The 16,777-nt window shown below is 38.9% G+C and overlaps 1 protein-coding gene across 2 annotated transcripts in view; it reads left to right on the top strand.

Annotated features, from left to right (window-relative positions):
• Positions 1-16,777, top strand: part of NOX4 (NADPH oxidase 4) — a 185,842-nt gene that overhangs the window by 73,240 nt on the left and 95,825 nt on the right. The window contains exons 5-9 of one of the 2 annotated variants that reach the window (XM_080375146.1): positions 363-458; positions 11,696-11,806; positions 12,833-12,917; positions 13,574-13,671; positions 15,619-15,646. In XM_080375146.1, coding sequence (XP_080231272.1) covers positions 363-458; positions 11,696-11,806; positions 12,833-12,917; positions 13,574-13,671; positions 15,619-15,646 — 418 coding nt within the window. The remainder of the gene's footprint in view (positions 1-362; positions 459-11,695; positions 11,807-12,832; positions 12,918-13,573; positions 13,672-15,618; positions 15,647-16,777) is intronic. The other variant, XM_080375147.1, reaches the window with a different exon arrangement.

Genomic DNA, 16,777 nt, shown 5'->3' with positions numbered 1-16,777 from the left:
CTTCTTGGAGGTCAAGTTCTTCCTGCCTTTGTCTTTGTCTCTTTGTTGCTGGTGAGTCCTTAACCGCGGTACCTAACTGCAGATTTGGGGTAGCGTTTCCCATGCAGAGGGTTGCCCAGCTCTCTGCACTCTTGGGTCACAAAGGTAAAGTTTTGTGAAGTTCAGTGAAAGTGAAAATCTCTCCCATAGAGGCTGTTGCTTTTAATATATTAAAACGTTCCATGCTTCGAGTTTCTTTCCCCGTTCCATTTACATGTTTATGAAACTGCAGGCATGTGGGTTTTATGAATGAAAGAAATTACCACTGAAAAGTTTGCACATGTAACTTTCACTTACAATCTCTTGTTTCTGTTTCATTTTAGGTTTTCTGGCTCTTCCTCAATGTATGGCTCTTCTGGAAAACCTTTCTGCTCTATAATCAAGGGCTGCAGTATTATTATCTGCATCAGATGTTAGGGGTGAGTGACCCAGACAGTACTTTTTGCCCTGGAAACTGGGATGCTGGGAGATGGGAGGGGGGCAGAACGCATTTGCTAATCAGGGATGACACAAACTGCCTGTTAACTCTGCAAAGTGGGGAAAGATCAAGTCGGAAATTACTGGGATAGCGTTGACAGTTGTTTAGGAGTAGAAAGTGAACAGTGTTGAGAAGAAAAAAGAGCCAGTCAAGTGTGGGACAGCTATTCTTCCCCCTCTGCTCTCCTCCTCCCGGTGTTCCCAGCTGCAGGCAGGCTCACAGGAACAGAAACATGCTCAACAGATGACTGGAGCTCAACTTTGTTGTCATAAAAATGTTAGCCAAGCTTATGGGCTTGTGGTGGCAAATTATTTCTAATCTTGTTTTTGTGATACGTATTTGCTGAAGGAATTCCTTTGATAATTCTTAGTTCTTTTCAATCTTTGGCACCCTCACAGATCCTCCATTCTGTGTAAATCATTGTAATCTATGTAGTTTCAGTTTTGTTTTCTAATAATAAAGTTTTTGCAATATGAATGGTTTGATGAAGATTTGGCTGTTTTGATTTAGCAAGGGTAGCATCCACCACTACCAGAAGGACCCAGAAAGATAATTTGGGGAAGTGAGATACTGGTCTGTCTTGTGAAGTTACCCAGAGCTATGCCATTGCAGTTGTTGGAAATGATTTCTGTGCAAAGGGATAGATTAAGGCTTAACGGCTTTCTGGAGGATGCTTTAGGGTTGCTCAGAATTTGAGAACCCAGGAAAAAGTAGGTGAATAACATGATGCTTTGTAACACTGTGTCTTACTCAGGAATGGATTCCAATGGGAAGTTGACATGGGGTTAAAGCACAGATGATGCACACCCTAACCTGTTGTAGAGCCTCTGAGTTTTATCTTTGGTAGATCCAGGATATATTCTTTTATATGACTGATATCATTGACATAGCCAGCCAGTTCCATAAACTTTTGTGAACTTGGTTGAAAGTAACTTGACCTGATACAGGTGGGTTTTTTTCTTTTCTTTTTATGGCTGACTCAGATGTGTTCAAGGAATGAATCTTAGCAAAGGTAGTGCAAAAAGAAGGGAATGAAAATACTTAAATTGTTCACGATGATGTCAGGAAAAAGCATGAAAACATTTTTAATTATACCATAATCTCTAATGGCTTTGTAGCCCAGTGCATCCATTTGAAAACTGTTTGTTCCTGACAGAGCAAGTGGGTTGTTCATAAAGCAAATGTTCTTGGTCAACATGTTTGGCCAGATTGTCAGCTGGTATCAATCAGCAAAATTCCTCTCAATTCAGAAGACTCATCTGCCTTCTGCCAGCTCATTGTCTGGGGTGTTCTTACACTTCAAAATGAAAGTCACATACAAAATAACACAATGTGTGTCTAGGACCTGTGAGATTATTCAAGCAACAGATTCCTTGTGCTGATCAGGAGACGAGGACCAGAAAGCCATGTGTTTGAGTTTGCCTAGCTGTGTCTGCAACTGTGAAATACCAAAGAAGTTTATAAAGACTTTCTACAATGAGGTGGCAAGTGAAGAGCTAAGTCTTAAGGATACTTTTGGTCAAAGTTCTGAAACTAATTTCAAAAGTTTGAAAATATTAAAGACTGTAAAACATTCTTGCAATTCACTTTTTACAGTTTGCCTAAATATCATCCCTATACCCCCAAGTTAGCTTTCTCCCTTCTCTATAGTATATTTGTATATGTGTATATTTATACACATGTACAGATTATTTTGCAGGGGTTGGGAAAGCTGAACCCAATTTTAGTTTCCTCAGGAAACAAAGTAAGCATATCCATGCTAGAGCTGCTGTTACCTTCCATGGGGATTTTTGCTCCTCTTCTGTACTGGTTTGTGTAGCCACTGGTCCATGGCCCATCAGCGCAGCCAGTCTCCTCGCTGTTCTGTTTGTGGGTGAGTGGCTTGCAGAGTCTCTGTGTACCATTTCTTGATGTTTGAAGATTTTGAGATTTAGATTAAAATTCTTCATTTATAATTCAACAGTTGATTATTTTTTTTAGTCTTAACAATTTTACAGGTGCTTGCATGGTAATTGATTCCTTTTTCCAGCAAGTTAACAAAAAATGGCAAGAAGGAATGGCATTTTTCCAATAAAAAAACATTCTCTTTTTATTAGTGAGGTCTGCTAAGGAGTTTTTTTTTCTCTCTTTGTATGCTATGATAGCCGAAAATTCTCTTAAGAACTGTACTTGCAGCACTGAAAGATTTACCACAGGTAATTTTATTGTTTACTGAGTAACAGGATGGAGAACAAGAAGAATTGCTGTGTGAAATCAGATTGTGATATGAAATAAGATCTTGGGCTGAATAGCCTGCATATATTCAATATTGCCGTGTTCTCATGCCATGTATTTTCTTTCTGATGTGAAGAAGGAGAAAGAATGAGGTTAGTCTCTCATTCAGTGGTCACTGAGGTGGTTCACCTTCCTCCAGCCTTCTAGAGAAGAAGGAGGCTCAATTTTATGCTTTTCCAATTGCATCCACTGCAATGTTAAGCAAGATACTAAGCATAGGATTTAAAATTTATTTAGGTTCCCAACTGCCGCTCAGTCTTTCCATGACAATCTTTCTGATCCTTAATGCTGTAACTGTAAAAAGACACTAAGACCATGGTGGTGTCCTGGAAGTACAAAGAGAATAAACAAGTCAAAGGTACTGATGTGCTAGGAGGAGGTTAATTAGCCTATTCTATGCTATAAAATGTAGTGGGTAAATTTATGTTGTGTCAAATGTCACTGCTTTGCTCAGTTTGAGTCTTGTTGATGAGACTACAAACTCTTCACTGTGGAATCTCCATTCCTGGAGATTTTCAAAAAGTAATTGAGCAAAACCCTGAGCAAACTTAGTCTGAGTTTGGTGTTGAACCTGTTTAGAGCAGGAGGTTGGAACAGAGACATCCCAAGGTCCATTCCAACCAGAATAATTCTGTGATTATACGATTCTTGTGGTGTAAGGTCAACCAGAACCTGGTGGATGTAAACCACTTCCCAGTACTTTTGCTTTGATGAACCATCCGTTTAGATACTTAATTGCTTGTAACACTACAATCATACTCTTACTGCATGAATGCATTCATTGCCACTGGTTCAGCGACATAATTCAGATAAAAAATCTTAGTTTTTCATAATTTAGAATCATAGAATCATTTAATTTGGAAAAGACCTTTAAGATCATCAAGTCTCAAAATAACATTTAATGAATGTTAAATTGTGGCATTGCATTGCAAGAAGAAGATAAGCCTTGGAAACACTGAACAGGCATGAATTTCTTATAAAAGGAATCTTCTCATCTTTATGTTCATGACAGATACTACAAGATGTAGTAGGCATGAATTAACAGAAAGGAAGATTCATAAATCAGGTGATGTGACTCCAAAATATTCATTGTTGGAGGATTTGTGTCTGCTCGGTCAGAGAAATTGTACAGGTGATTAATTTCTTTGTAGACTTCAAGATTTCTCCCTCCAGATTAGCTTGGGTGTATTTTTTTCAACAAACTTGCTTGTGTCTTACTGAGAAATTCAGTCCGAAATTCAGTACCGGCCTTATTATAGAACTCAAATCTTGCTTTTAAAAGCGTTAAATGAAATACCTGTTTCTTGTTGCTTGAGTTCCCCATGAACAGAAAGAGCACCGGGCTCATTTTGTCACAGCATAAAAGGTCTCTCTTTCCCTATTCCTTCTCTAGTCCCTGCTCAAATTAATGCAGTCACATGGATGCTAATGCAAGAGATAAACTGGGTTTCAGACCAAAATGAAGAAAATGCATTCTCAGAAGGATCTCTTTGGGAAAAGATTGAATAACTGGAAACGGGACTGAAAAGAAGTGCTGCCTCACTTATCTATAGAGTTGCTGCTTACGGTGCGGTACTGTGCATCAGTATTATGTCATCTTTATTCACTACTTGGAATATGTTCCAGATGTTCCAGTAAGTTGCATATCTCTTCTGGCTAGTAATGATAGAGATTTTACTAATTGAGGCCAAATTTTGCTTTCATTGATCCTTAGACAACCGCACTGCCGTCTGCTTCCCACACAAATAAGCATTGGAGGGAGTTGTGTATCTTGACCCTTTATTTTCCTTAATTCAGCGTGGTTTTGCTATTTAATTGTCTTGTAACCGGGCAATTTGGGATCTGCTCTTTAGAGTGTTACATGTAGCAAAAATGTCTAATAATAGATTTATGTTGCTATGGAAGCTATACATATCTATACCTATGTGCAAGATCCCCTAATGAAGACTGAGGGTGTTAATCCACAAGACCTTACCTTGATAGTCCCCTTGAATTTGCAAGTAAATCTCTCCTTGCATTCGCTTTACCTCATTCTAGGTTTTTGATGTGCCAAAACTGTTTTTCCTTCAACCTTTTGGCCTTCCTGGACAACCTACAGTTCAGCATCACTGAGTTTGTTGTCAGTTATAAGCCAATGAAGATCTAAGGCTTTGCACCATATAGCTCTTCTGTTTTGTTCCTTTCTCTTTCTTTCTTGTTTGTTCTTTCTTTCTTTCTCTTTTTCTTTTTCTTTCTTTCTTGCTCTTTTTCTTTCTTTCTCTCTTTCTTTTCCTTTCTCTTTCTGTCTTTTTCACTTTCTTTCTCTCTCTCTGTGTCTCTCTCTTCCTTCCTTTTTTTTTCTCTCTGTCTTTTTCTTTCTCTTCCTTCCTTCCTTCCTTGCTTCCTTGCTTCCTTCCTTCCTTCCTCCCTCCTTCCCTCCCTCTCTCCCTCGCTTCCTCTCCCCCTCTCTCCATCTGTCTCTCTCCCTTTCTTTCTAGCTCAAATGGCTGTAATCCTGTGGAGGACATCTACGTTATCACTAATTATGGGAGAACTTCCACCTCTGAGAAGTTCTTGTGAAACTGTCCGTACTGGAGGCTCAATTAGTAGAGGTACATCTGAAAAGATTAACTGAAATTTTTACTACCGTATCATGTAGGCTTGTGTTAAAAAGTGTCATCTTGTTGTCATTGCTCCTTGTTCTAAAGATGATCACGGCATAATACTCTGTGTAGAGCAGAACTGAATTGCAGCCAAAATGTTTCTTCGGCATGTTATTAATTATATTATGTATTATTGCATGCTTCCCATGGTAGTCCAACAATGGCAGGTCTTAAAATAAAAATAGCTGCATTACACTGCAGAAGACTGGTTTTACAGACCATATTGCCTACTGCGTTGTGATAAGGGGAAATAATTCAGCATAAAGGAAGCCCTTAATAGCAGACATTGCATCACTTCTGTGTAACTGTGACTCAGATGTGACAATAAACAACTTCCTGATCTGGCCATGAGTTGCACTGTGCTGTGAATCTCTTGGGGGGACTTGGGTACCCTTAATCCCTTGGTTCATGACCAAGTTTGTGAAGGTTAGGTCATGCTGCATCTTGCAGGATTAACCATTCAAGCTCTTGTTGCTTGTTAATATATAAAATACTGACACTTTGTGATGTTGTTACAGAAGGATGCTCTGGAACACTCAAATCTGGAAGATAACTTCAGTTTCCTTCCAGTCTGTGCAAGTATCATTCTGTGTGGTACAAAATGAAACCTGTATCTCAGAAACACTGACAAAAGTATTTTTTAAAATTGTATTTCCTGGGGTCAGGATTCTAACAGATTAAATTAACTGTTAGTAGATTAATAAAGAAGAACATTTGGTCTGAAACCTTTTAAGTGAATATGCTTTGGAGATTATCAAGAAGTTGGAAGCTAATATTGAATTCCAGGTTAAGATCGTTGCGTTCTTCAGACTGAGCGATTGATTTAAGCAAAAGGAAAGTACACCTAACACAAAGGTACTGTGTATAAAATGAGAACATGACATGACTATGTGGACAGAAAGAGAGGGAAAACCTTCAAGGAATGCCTCTTTGGTGAGTTTCAAGTCACCAGTGAGAATATTGATTCTCAGTAGTGCAGGGAAGATACCCAGCACCTCATGAAAGAGCTAAAACTTGTTGTTTCTCCCTTTCTGTAATATCATACCCAACTTGTGATTCATATATTGAAGCAGAAGACTGATGTTGAATTAGCATAGAGAATTGGGCTGCTGATAAATCCTCTTGTAGAGAATTGCTGGGGTTTGTCGTGTTTTTTTCATAATGCTTAATATATTTTGTCAAACATGATTCATAAATGTCACACCATTGAGTCTTAATTTTTAAAGGGTTGCAGTACATGAGGTTGGGATTTACAGAGTCCTGCCTTGAAACCTTCCATCTTCAGGAAGAAAATCAAGTCAAACTTTTGTAGAAGTTTTCACATGTGTCAATGCTACCCTTGCATTTTCCTTCCTTTCAGCTCCTTCAGGGTTTGGTTTTTTTTTTTTTGTTTTTTTTTTTTTTTTTTAAAGATATATATTCCCAGAAAGATTTGGCAGGCCTAGGGGGCATAATTACTAATCTGTACAATTGAGATCTGGCCTTCATCTTAGATTATCTGTGCTCTGTTGCTCAAAACAATGAGTACTCTATGAAGAAAAGGAAGTCAGGTCAAAAGGATGCACACTGTGCGGCACGGTTTGTCCCACTACAAAAATATGTTAAGCTGCTCCAGTACTGATCTGAGGAGGTGGTCTGTGACCTGTGTCTACAGAGCAGCATGTGGCTTATGAGTCTTCCCACAACCTTTCAAGTTGCCCTGAACCATGGAAGATTGAAGAAGTTTAAGGAAAGGCCTCCAGAGAGAGCATCAAGTGTGGTGTCTCTACTGCGCCATGACCTGCTTAGGATTCTTGCTTGTAGGTGGGGAGGTTTTGAGAAACAGGTTCACATCACTTAGGTGTGCAAGTATTTATGGTATTCCAGTTTTTTTCCTACAGGGTGTGCTTAAAAGATGAGGTAGAACAGTATTTATTGAAGCGTTCCTGCATTCTGCTGTCCCGTATGTTTTGGAGCCATATGTAGAATATTAGATTTCTGTGCACAGCAGTTGCAGGTAACGTTCATCTCTGTATTTATAACTGATGAACTGTGGTGAATTTTGTAGTACACAGTAAGTTACGAGCCCTCAACGTAATACTGAAGTAATTTACCTAACTACAGAGAAGCTAATTTCCCCTGCTTTGCTGCCAGCAACACACAAAACATCTAATGAGAACTGACTTTTTGCTCCTCTGTCCTACTTTGCACGTTGTATGAGCACCAGGAGTCCATCCTGATTTCTGTGGAACTGTGCATCTGACAGGGATAGCTGGAGAACTTACCTTCCCGCTATAGCTCTGGAACCCTTTCCTGCTGCTTTGGAGAAGGAAAATATGTTGGTTGCTTTGTACTTGTCTGGAGGGAAAATCTACACTACTTTTTAGGATCCAAGTTTGTAATGAGACCGGTTCCCTACTATCCCTGCCACAGGTTTCCTCTGTGAATTTGATTAATCCTTTAGTTTTTCTATGCCTCTTTGCCCCTCCATGAAATGTGGTAACAGCGTGTGTGGTACTGGGTAGGCAGAGCATAGAAGGGGGTTGGCAGGTGCTCAGATTTGATAGCAGCAGAAGTGGATAGAAGAGAGTGTCCAGCAGAGATTTTGGGGGTGTTTTTTCCTCTCTGATTCTACAGAAGTTTCACATGCTACTAACATGAAATAACACATTATGTTTTGTTTTTTTTTTTTTCCCTGAAAACAATAATAATCTTATGAAGAAAAGAGGACTATATTTCTCTCATTTCTTAGCTACTTAATAAGAATATATATTCCCTTCTAGAACCAGTGAGTTGCCTTGGAGCAAAAGTCATCTTTTATTGTACTATTGTTTAAAAATCCAACAATGCACTGTGTTCATTTGTTACTATGCCACCCAGGCAATGTGAGGAAGTCAAGAAAGAGACCACTTGAAAACCATTTGGAAAGGATTAGTTTCATGGGGATATTTTTAGCCTTTGCATATATGTTAAGAGTGAACTTAGTACTCTGTTATTCTTCTGGGTCATGCATGAATTATGATTCTAAGCATTGCTAAATGTATTGCGTTACCATTGTTTTCAAACTGGTCATGGACTTCTTGCAGCAAACATTGCCCAAATTGATTTCTTCAGTATAAAATCTTAAATGAATCATTGGTGGAAATATTTCAATTGCATTTTCCTCGAAGTGCACTCCATATTTGAAGAAGTTGTTTCCTGCTCTTTCTCTCTCTGGTTATTTTTTTTTCCCTTTGTGCAGATGCTGATAAAACGGAATTAGAATTAATGTAAGGGCATTCTTCAGTAGCAATTGCATTATGAATGAATATTTACTATTTGTTAAATAGTGGCATGGAAAAACACAATGAAAGGTTAGTAGGGTAGCTGCTTCTGCTGATTATCACTGTTTTGTATTTTTTGTACCAGTTGAATTGCTTGGCATTTTACTTATTTCTTACCACAAATTATTTCATTTATTTAATACCATACAGTGTAGAATTAATTCTGTTCTAGACTCTTCGAAACTAGACTGCTTTATTCAAGTTTTGTAGGAAGAATAGTTGTTCCTGATAAAGGAATTCTTGGGTAACTGATATCATGCCTGGTTTATGTTTAAACTCAAAGACAACATAAATTCTTGAGGAAGTAATGATGCATCATGTTTTTGGATTGCTTATTAATTGTATTGGAATTTCTTTCAGCTGTTGGGTGTTAGTCAAGAGCTACAAAACTGATTCAATTTACTTGTGGGTTTTGTGTAACATTAATTGTAGATAATTCTTGGGTTTTTCAAGTCATGCTCATTTAATCAATGAAATACTGTAGCAAATCAGCAAGCTGTAATAAAAATGTTTAGATGTGTTTAATGATTATGTTTTTGAAGTTATTGCTTTTATGAGGTGTATAGCTAATTTTTAGCTTCCCTTTAGAGGAATAATAATTACTGAAAATAGAGACGGTCTTGTATATTCAAATGGCACATTACAGAGACATTTTACTTGCCATTAAATCCATTAATCTAAGGGTATTGCCATTTTATCCGATAGCCCAACAATATTTATGATGTTCTGAAGTAACTTTAAGCTACTGTGGACAAGGATAGATAGAGAAGTACCTATTTTGGTTGTTGACATACGTGTTTTTTAATAATACTTTGAAGTGGAAAGTGACATCAGCTTTCAGTAAGATCACAGCTGAGTTGCTGAGGTTGCGTCCATTGTAGCTGGTGCTCAGTTGTAGTCTTCGCACTTGGGCTCTGGACCAGTTGTGAGAGTCTGGAGTGAGGAGGAGAGCACGATCTAATGTCGGAAGAACATGACTTGTGAGGGAGAAGTAGCAAGAATAATCTCTTATAGTGCTTGTGAACAGAGTGTGGGGTAACAGCTGAAACGGAAGCAAGGGAGGTTTTATGTAAGGAAAAAAAGAACTAGCAGTGCCTTAGAAGAAGTAGTGGAGGAGGTCTGGAGGGTGGGAAAGAACTAAGTGATGTGGTTCATTCCACTCTTGTTTTCTGTAATTCGGTAGGTTAGAGATGCCTGTGTTGTAAGTGCCCCTCCCTTTTGTGAGGTCTGCTGGCAGGATGTTTGCCAGGAATCCCACATTTACATGGCAGGGGACAAGTCAGAGTGCATTTTGTCAGGTAATTGCCCGGGCAGCTTCTGAGAGAAGGTGATGTCTGGTGAGGAGGCCCCTGGCACTCAGGTCTAAGTAGGTAATGTAAAGCAGGCAGAAGAGGAACGGGGTTTAGGGGGAGGGCTTGATGCTTCAGGTATATTGAACATCTTTACCTTCTGTTTGCCTTCTGGTTTTGAGCCCAGATGTACTGCAGAGAAGGTGGGTGTTACTGTGAGAGCTGGCAGTTTTGATGTTTTATAGTACTTAGAAGCTCGTGTCACGCTGTTGTGCTTGTGATCTTGCTAGACATGCTGAAGTTCAATTATTTTGTTTACTTTATTTTTACTAGTTTATATATTCATCCATTTCTGCGACATGTAGATACGTCTGTAAAAACAACTAATAACAGTTAGAGATTGTGAAACTACAAGGCTTTCGTGAAACTACAAGGCCTTTCTAATAATTTTGGTAAAAAAAATGTTTCCAAATAAATAAATAAATAAACCCTTTGTTTCTCTCCATAGCTTTCTTGATAAGCTATGAATATGTGTTGCACTGTTGAAGGTTTTTTTTGACTGAGAAATAACAAATATTCTGGTTTTGACCTAAAGTATCATTTTGAAAAAGTAATAAATCTTCAGTAATTTATATTAGATAATTTGTACCTGTTCAAATAATTCATATAGCTCTGCAGTATTTGAGTTATCTTATAGTATTATAATTTTTTTTATTATTTTTTTCAGGAGTTTAAAAACTTGGGCTTTAGAGAACATTGTAAGAAATATCCTTCTAGAAATCTGTTGACAGTCTAAAAGCCTCCTTTATGTAAGCTAGTAAAATGGTAATTCAGCCTAATAACTAGGAGAACAATGGCATTTTGCTAACTTTTAAAAAAATCATAAATGAATGAGAGAATATAATAAGATTTGAAAATACAGGGTTATGACATTAATGTGTGCTTTGTTCATTTATTTGACAAGTGTTTTTGTTCTAATTATGTAAGTTCCAAATATACCAGTAAAAGCGTTAATGAAATTAGATTTCGTTATAGTTCTCAGCTACTGAGTATTTAACTGAAGAAAAGCTACTTTTCTTTAGGTCAAAATATGGCACTGCATAGTGTGAATGGGTGAGGAGTTCCGTGCAGTTCTGTAAAAGCCCTTGAAACAATATTATCATTTCAATGTGATTGAATCAGTATAATTTTTTTAACATTCTTTCCTGGCTTGTTTACTAGAAAATCATTACACTTTACCTGAGTGGCTGTCCAGTGTCTTTACAGTATTTATCCCTCTTTCTTATTTAATTATGTCTGTTGAAGCTTTTGCGTAGTTTCGTGGTGGACACTTACTGTTGTCTCTGATACTTTGTTCTCTGTGGCTTTGATCACTAATGAGGATGTTGGTTCTTTCGGTAGAAGGGTGTCATTTGCTGGCATTATTGCTGACAGATTTAATATTGAATAATTTTTGATGCAACGGTGAGAGCTGTTTCCCTTGGAGAACAGGCTAGCAAGCTGTGTGTACAGTGGTTTTTCCAGTACATGTAAAACATCATGAAGGCCTGATGTTAAGAGAGCATGGGAACTGCTTAGTTTGACAGCAAAGAAAAGGAGGTTGAATACTGACACCTGAATCATTAGAGTGTCTTTTCTCCCTGTAATCTAACTCTTGCTATATTTGTTCAGCTAGGATTGTGTGTTAGCAGAGCTTCAGCATCTGTCCTCAATTTCAACTGCTGCCTGGTCCTTCTACCAATGTGCCGTGTTCTCCTGGCCTTCCTGCGAGGATCTCAGAAGGTAAGAACTGTTGTCAAAACACAGCAGTTGAGAAGGAGAGGGCCCTAGTCTCTGTTTAGTCTAAAAATAACAGGAAAAACCCTGTTATACCCCTGTTCATTATACAGTATGTGCCTGCATGGTGCAAGTATCGGGCGTTCAGCCTAGATTCATGACTCCTTTGAAGGCAATGCCTTGGTTGGAATTGGTTTCCTTGGACCTGTTGTGAGGAAGGTTTCTTCAACGCATTTTTGAAGGACAGGACGTTGCGGTGGGACTGTAACCAGATGAAGTCTCCTCCTTCCTTCCCAACTCTAATATAAAAGATGTCTGTGTCCTCTCTACTGCTTCCTGGTAGAATCCAATAGAGCAAAAAGAACTTTGTCTCTGCATGACCAAAAATGTCCTGCTAGAGGTGGCAGGACTTTAAATAAAAATACCCAATGGGATACATTCGTTATCGTGGGAGAAAAAACATTCTGGCAAAGCTAGGAGGGTTTCTTTTCTGTACCAGTAGTCAGTAAATAGTTTAGCTTGTTTGTGATTTGCCTGTTGCTTATACAGAAATATAAGTAAAGCTTTGAGGAACATCTGTGTGTTCTAGATGGTTGCAGATCGAACCTGTGAGTTCTGTTCATCATGTGACAGTACCTATGAGATTTGATGCATGTGTGTATGCAAGTGTATGGAAATAGATGTACACATATATGTATGCAAATACATCTTTCCCTCTGATCCTGCTCACTAAAGAGCCAGTGATACCTACAACTATTAGTGCTGGAACTCCTAAGTTTTAAGGCCAGGAGGGACATTACTTTATGTGCTCTTGACATCCATGTAATACAGACCCAACTGTAATTTCTTCATTAAGACCACAAAACTTGTTCATTGACATAATCCTGTAGTTTTTAAATTTAGGTACTTCGCTTGCAAGGGTGTTAAACCTAGTAAAAGCTAGAGCTGCTATTACATCAGCTCAGTTGCTGTTATATTTTTTTCATTTGCTTTGTTTTGGAAGAGCAATTGCTTAAATTATTCTCTTAATAGGTTGCCAGCAGGAAAACCAGAAGGCTGCTAGATAAAAGTAAAACTTTCCATGTGACGTGCGGGTTTACAATATGCGTCTTTTCAGGTGAGACCTCGCTCTGCTGAGCAGTAGCTTGTTTTGGAAACATATTGAAGCAGTAGTTTGTGGTTTTTCTTGTACAGTACATTTGGAGGTAGTCTTGCTCTGTGCTTCTGCATCTTAAATCGTGAATACTTTCTCAGATGTGTGTGGGGTTTTGTTTATTCTTCCTTTAAACACATGCGCTTACATTCTAATGCCAAACCTTTCCTTAAAATTCCACTGTCTAAAAGGACAGGTATATGAGATAAGTTCAAAATCTGACATTACAAGTGATCCCTTACTGTGCCTGAGCAATTTGAGCAAAGAAGCAGGGTGCTACAGGCTTACTTGCAGAACAGGGAGCAGTAGAGACAAATAGCAATCACCAATTTGGTGAAGAAGAAATATTCTTGAATGGACACCTTGGAATGTTGTCTCCCAGCTGAAGCATTGCAGTATGGAAATGATTGCTGTAGTGTTAATAAATACTAAAATGCATACAACGTTCTGCCATGAATATCTATAACCTGATTTACTTCAGAAAAAGAATTCCTTAGTCCCTGATGCATCTCATACAGGTGATGTGATTACAGCTTGGCATCTGGGTAGCCAGTTTTCTTTACTTCAGGATGACGTCTACCTCTTGTTTACGGATCTCAGCTTTACTCTCTTTTTTTTAGTCTTACATGTTGCTGCTCATCTGGTGAATGCTCTTAATTTCTCTGAGAACTACAGTGAAGAGTTTCTGGCACTAAATGCAGCAAACTATCGCGGTGAGGTGAGCCAGCTGTCCTTTCATATTTTACTTTTGAGGATATAATTTAAATATATGATTATTTGTATATTCAGTTCAGTTGTATGATCCATTGTACAATCTATACGGTGCAGCTGTTTTGTGCACTGAAAACTCACCATCATGTGGATTGCTGTGGATTTTACTTCTTTTTCTGGACAAAGCATGTATTAAGCACTTTCTGTTCAAGCCAGCAGGATTCAGTCCTGTTGGATTATGAGGTGGAGAATACGGTTGTCCTTTCACCTTGCACCTTGTTCTCCTGCTTCTCTTCTGCGTCTCTCTGTTCCTTGGATGGGCCTGGTTCAGACACTTCTGCTGCCGTTTGGGAAAATACATTTTGCATTTTCACTATTTAGAATATAGTGCTATGTGATGTATACTGGGGATTTGGGGACAGTGAGATTTGAGATTGATTTTGCATTTTTAAACTGCAGTAGAAACTGCAGTATATATATGCTAAGAGTGGAATTAGTTATCTGCATGAACTGCACTGGAAGCTGAATTTTACTTATGAAATACTTCATTTCCATGACTCCTCTGACCGTGACGCAGATATCTTGCAGGCACATCAGAGTCATGGACCCCTCTCCAGGTGCTTCCTTGTGCATTTGGCGCTGGAGAGATATTTGCAGATTTCAGGAGTAAGACCAGAGTCCGGGACTTCTTCTTTGGGCTACAATCAAGTTCTCTCTTGTTTATATTCATTCTAGTCTCAAGTCTGCATTTCTTTTCTACCAGCTTCATTAGGAAAGATTTAGAATGACCCTATCCCATCTGCATCCTTTCCTGGAAAAAGGAAAGCTTGACTCAGCCCAGGCGCATAAGGACCAACAACCAAGGTCTTCCACTCCCTGGGTGAATGATCTAATCACCAAGCTATCTATGGCAGACAAACATGCCAACACCAGCTATTGTGCTGATGGTCTGGGCTGAACTCTAGTGTCTGCATGTGTTAGGAGTGGTCTGATAGACTTAACCTCCTCAGGAACATTAGCAGGAGCTTGCCTCAGGCAAGAATGTGCCAGGGTGTGCGTGGCAGCCTGTAGTAAGCAGCCTTAGGAATTTTGCAATAGCAAATGGCAATAATAACAAGTTTTTACTAACTCTAGGATCAAAATTTCCCAGATTTTAGGTAGCTCTTGAAACTTTGTGCTTCAATTCCACTTAAACCTTTTTTTTTTAATTGTGGTGGGCAGTCTGGATGCTACTGTCATCTTCTGTATGTGGGTATCACACATCTGGATGCAGACAAGGTCAAGGAGAGGGACACTTCATTTTGCCTGACCTGTATGAAAATTGCTCACCTCCCCTCACTGCATTTACTGCAAGTTGTTTTTTTTTTTAAATTATCCCCAGTGAAGACGTGTCACAAGGTGTAGGGCTCGGGAGGTGGGAAGCAGTTTCCTGTGAGGCTGACATATCCCCTCTTCCTTTCATGTGTGGTGAAGGACACAGGAACATCTGTTTTTATATTGGCAGCTCCTTTGTGTCCAGTCCTGCTTCACTAGAGTCCACTGGGTGATCTAACTGGCAGAAAATGCTCACTGCTTGTCTTTCATTTAAATTAAAAATCTCTCTTTCTTCTGCTGCCTTCTGACCTCCCAAAGGTATGAGGTAACTGAGTAAAATTAAGCTTTCAAAAAAATAATCATCTGTAAAATTATCTGGATCCTAGTTTTTCATAACAGATCAGAATTGTCTTCCCGGGGGGAATGCAAATTCTAAAGGTTTTGTTCATGTTGAATTGCAGTCAGTGTAAACTGTTACCAGCTACCAAATCCATCCCTGCATCCAGATTTAGGGATTGCTTATGCCTTCAAGTGTGTGAGCTTTATGAGCTACTTATTACTATTACATTATTCATATAGATATAAAATCATGTTATGTTTTTTTTGTTTGTTTGTTTTTTTGTTTTTGCCTGTTGTTCAGGACCCGAGGAAGCTGCTTTTTGCTACTGGTAAGTAGGTTGTGAAAGAGTGAGAAAGTTTGCTGCTTCTCATCATCGTTCTGGAGACAAAACATTTTGATCCTGTGTTTGCATGCTCCGTGTGTTGTATGTCAGCTAGGTTGAGATGTGTTGTTTGTGTTAATGTAACCTGGGATTGCTTATCCAGTAGTCAGGATGGAGGAGTTATGTAAGCCCTGTAGTAGGATGAACAGCATCTTCAAAGTTGTTGTACAGATGAGTCAGTGGAAAATCATTAGTTTCAAACAGAGATTCTGCATAATATTAAACCCAAATTCCTAAATGATCCAATTTCTAAAAAAAGAAAGAGAACAAAAAAGCGGTCTCCTGGCTTCAGCTGGTTTATTTAAGGGTTGGTTTGACATAAGAGCAATCTAAACTGTTACACAGGAATCAGGCTTCAGCACTCATAAAAAATACATAAGCAAAGACATTTTTGGTGCAGGAATTTAGAAGGGAGCAATGTTTGGGTATGGAGAGGTAGGCACAATCCCGAGGTGCAAATGCTTTCACAAGCAGGTAAAGGTCCTTCCTGATGTCAACTGTCTTTCACCTTTATTTAGATTAAACACAAAAATCCCAACTTGGTAGCACTTAGGGCAAGGTCCAAAGGGAACTATCCAAAGGACAGCAATGAGTGGGGTTCTAGATCTGTCAATCCTGATACGTTCGTTAGAATTAGCAACCCATGAAGTGCTTTCCAGAAGCCCTAGGGAACATTTAGATCAATTGAGAGTAGAGGAAGTGGGAAAGTGAAATCACAGAAATAGACACGTAAGTTAACTGCTAACTGGAAATAGGTTCAGTGGTGGAGGCTTGAAAGAGGGTAACTGACAGAGGAGGGAGTTGAAGGTGTGGAGGGATAATCAGAACAAACAGCTAAGAATTATATTTTATATCTTGGATAAAGGAGAAGGACTTGGGGTAGAGAACCAGTGCAGAGGCCCCATCAAGTATTGTCCTGGCTTCTGGGGACACCTTGAGATCTCTAGCTGCGCAGAGGACCTGCAAGGTGGAACTCCTTTTACCCTCCGACAGCCGTGGAAATCCTGCATTTTTGAAAGTTTGAGCACAATGCTGCAAAAAGCAGTGCTTCTCAGTCATCTTACATTTAAAAATACT

The sequence above is a fragment of the Falco punctatus genome, assembly GCF_963210335.1.
Source record: "Falco punctatus genome assembly, chromosome: 2".
Lineage (NCBI taxonomy): Eukaryota > Metazoa > Chordata > Aves > Falconiformes > Falconidae > Falco > Falco punctatus.
The sequence above is the reverse complement of the archived record's forward strand: the minus strand, read 5'-3'. Positions and strand labels throughout refer to the sequence as shown.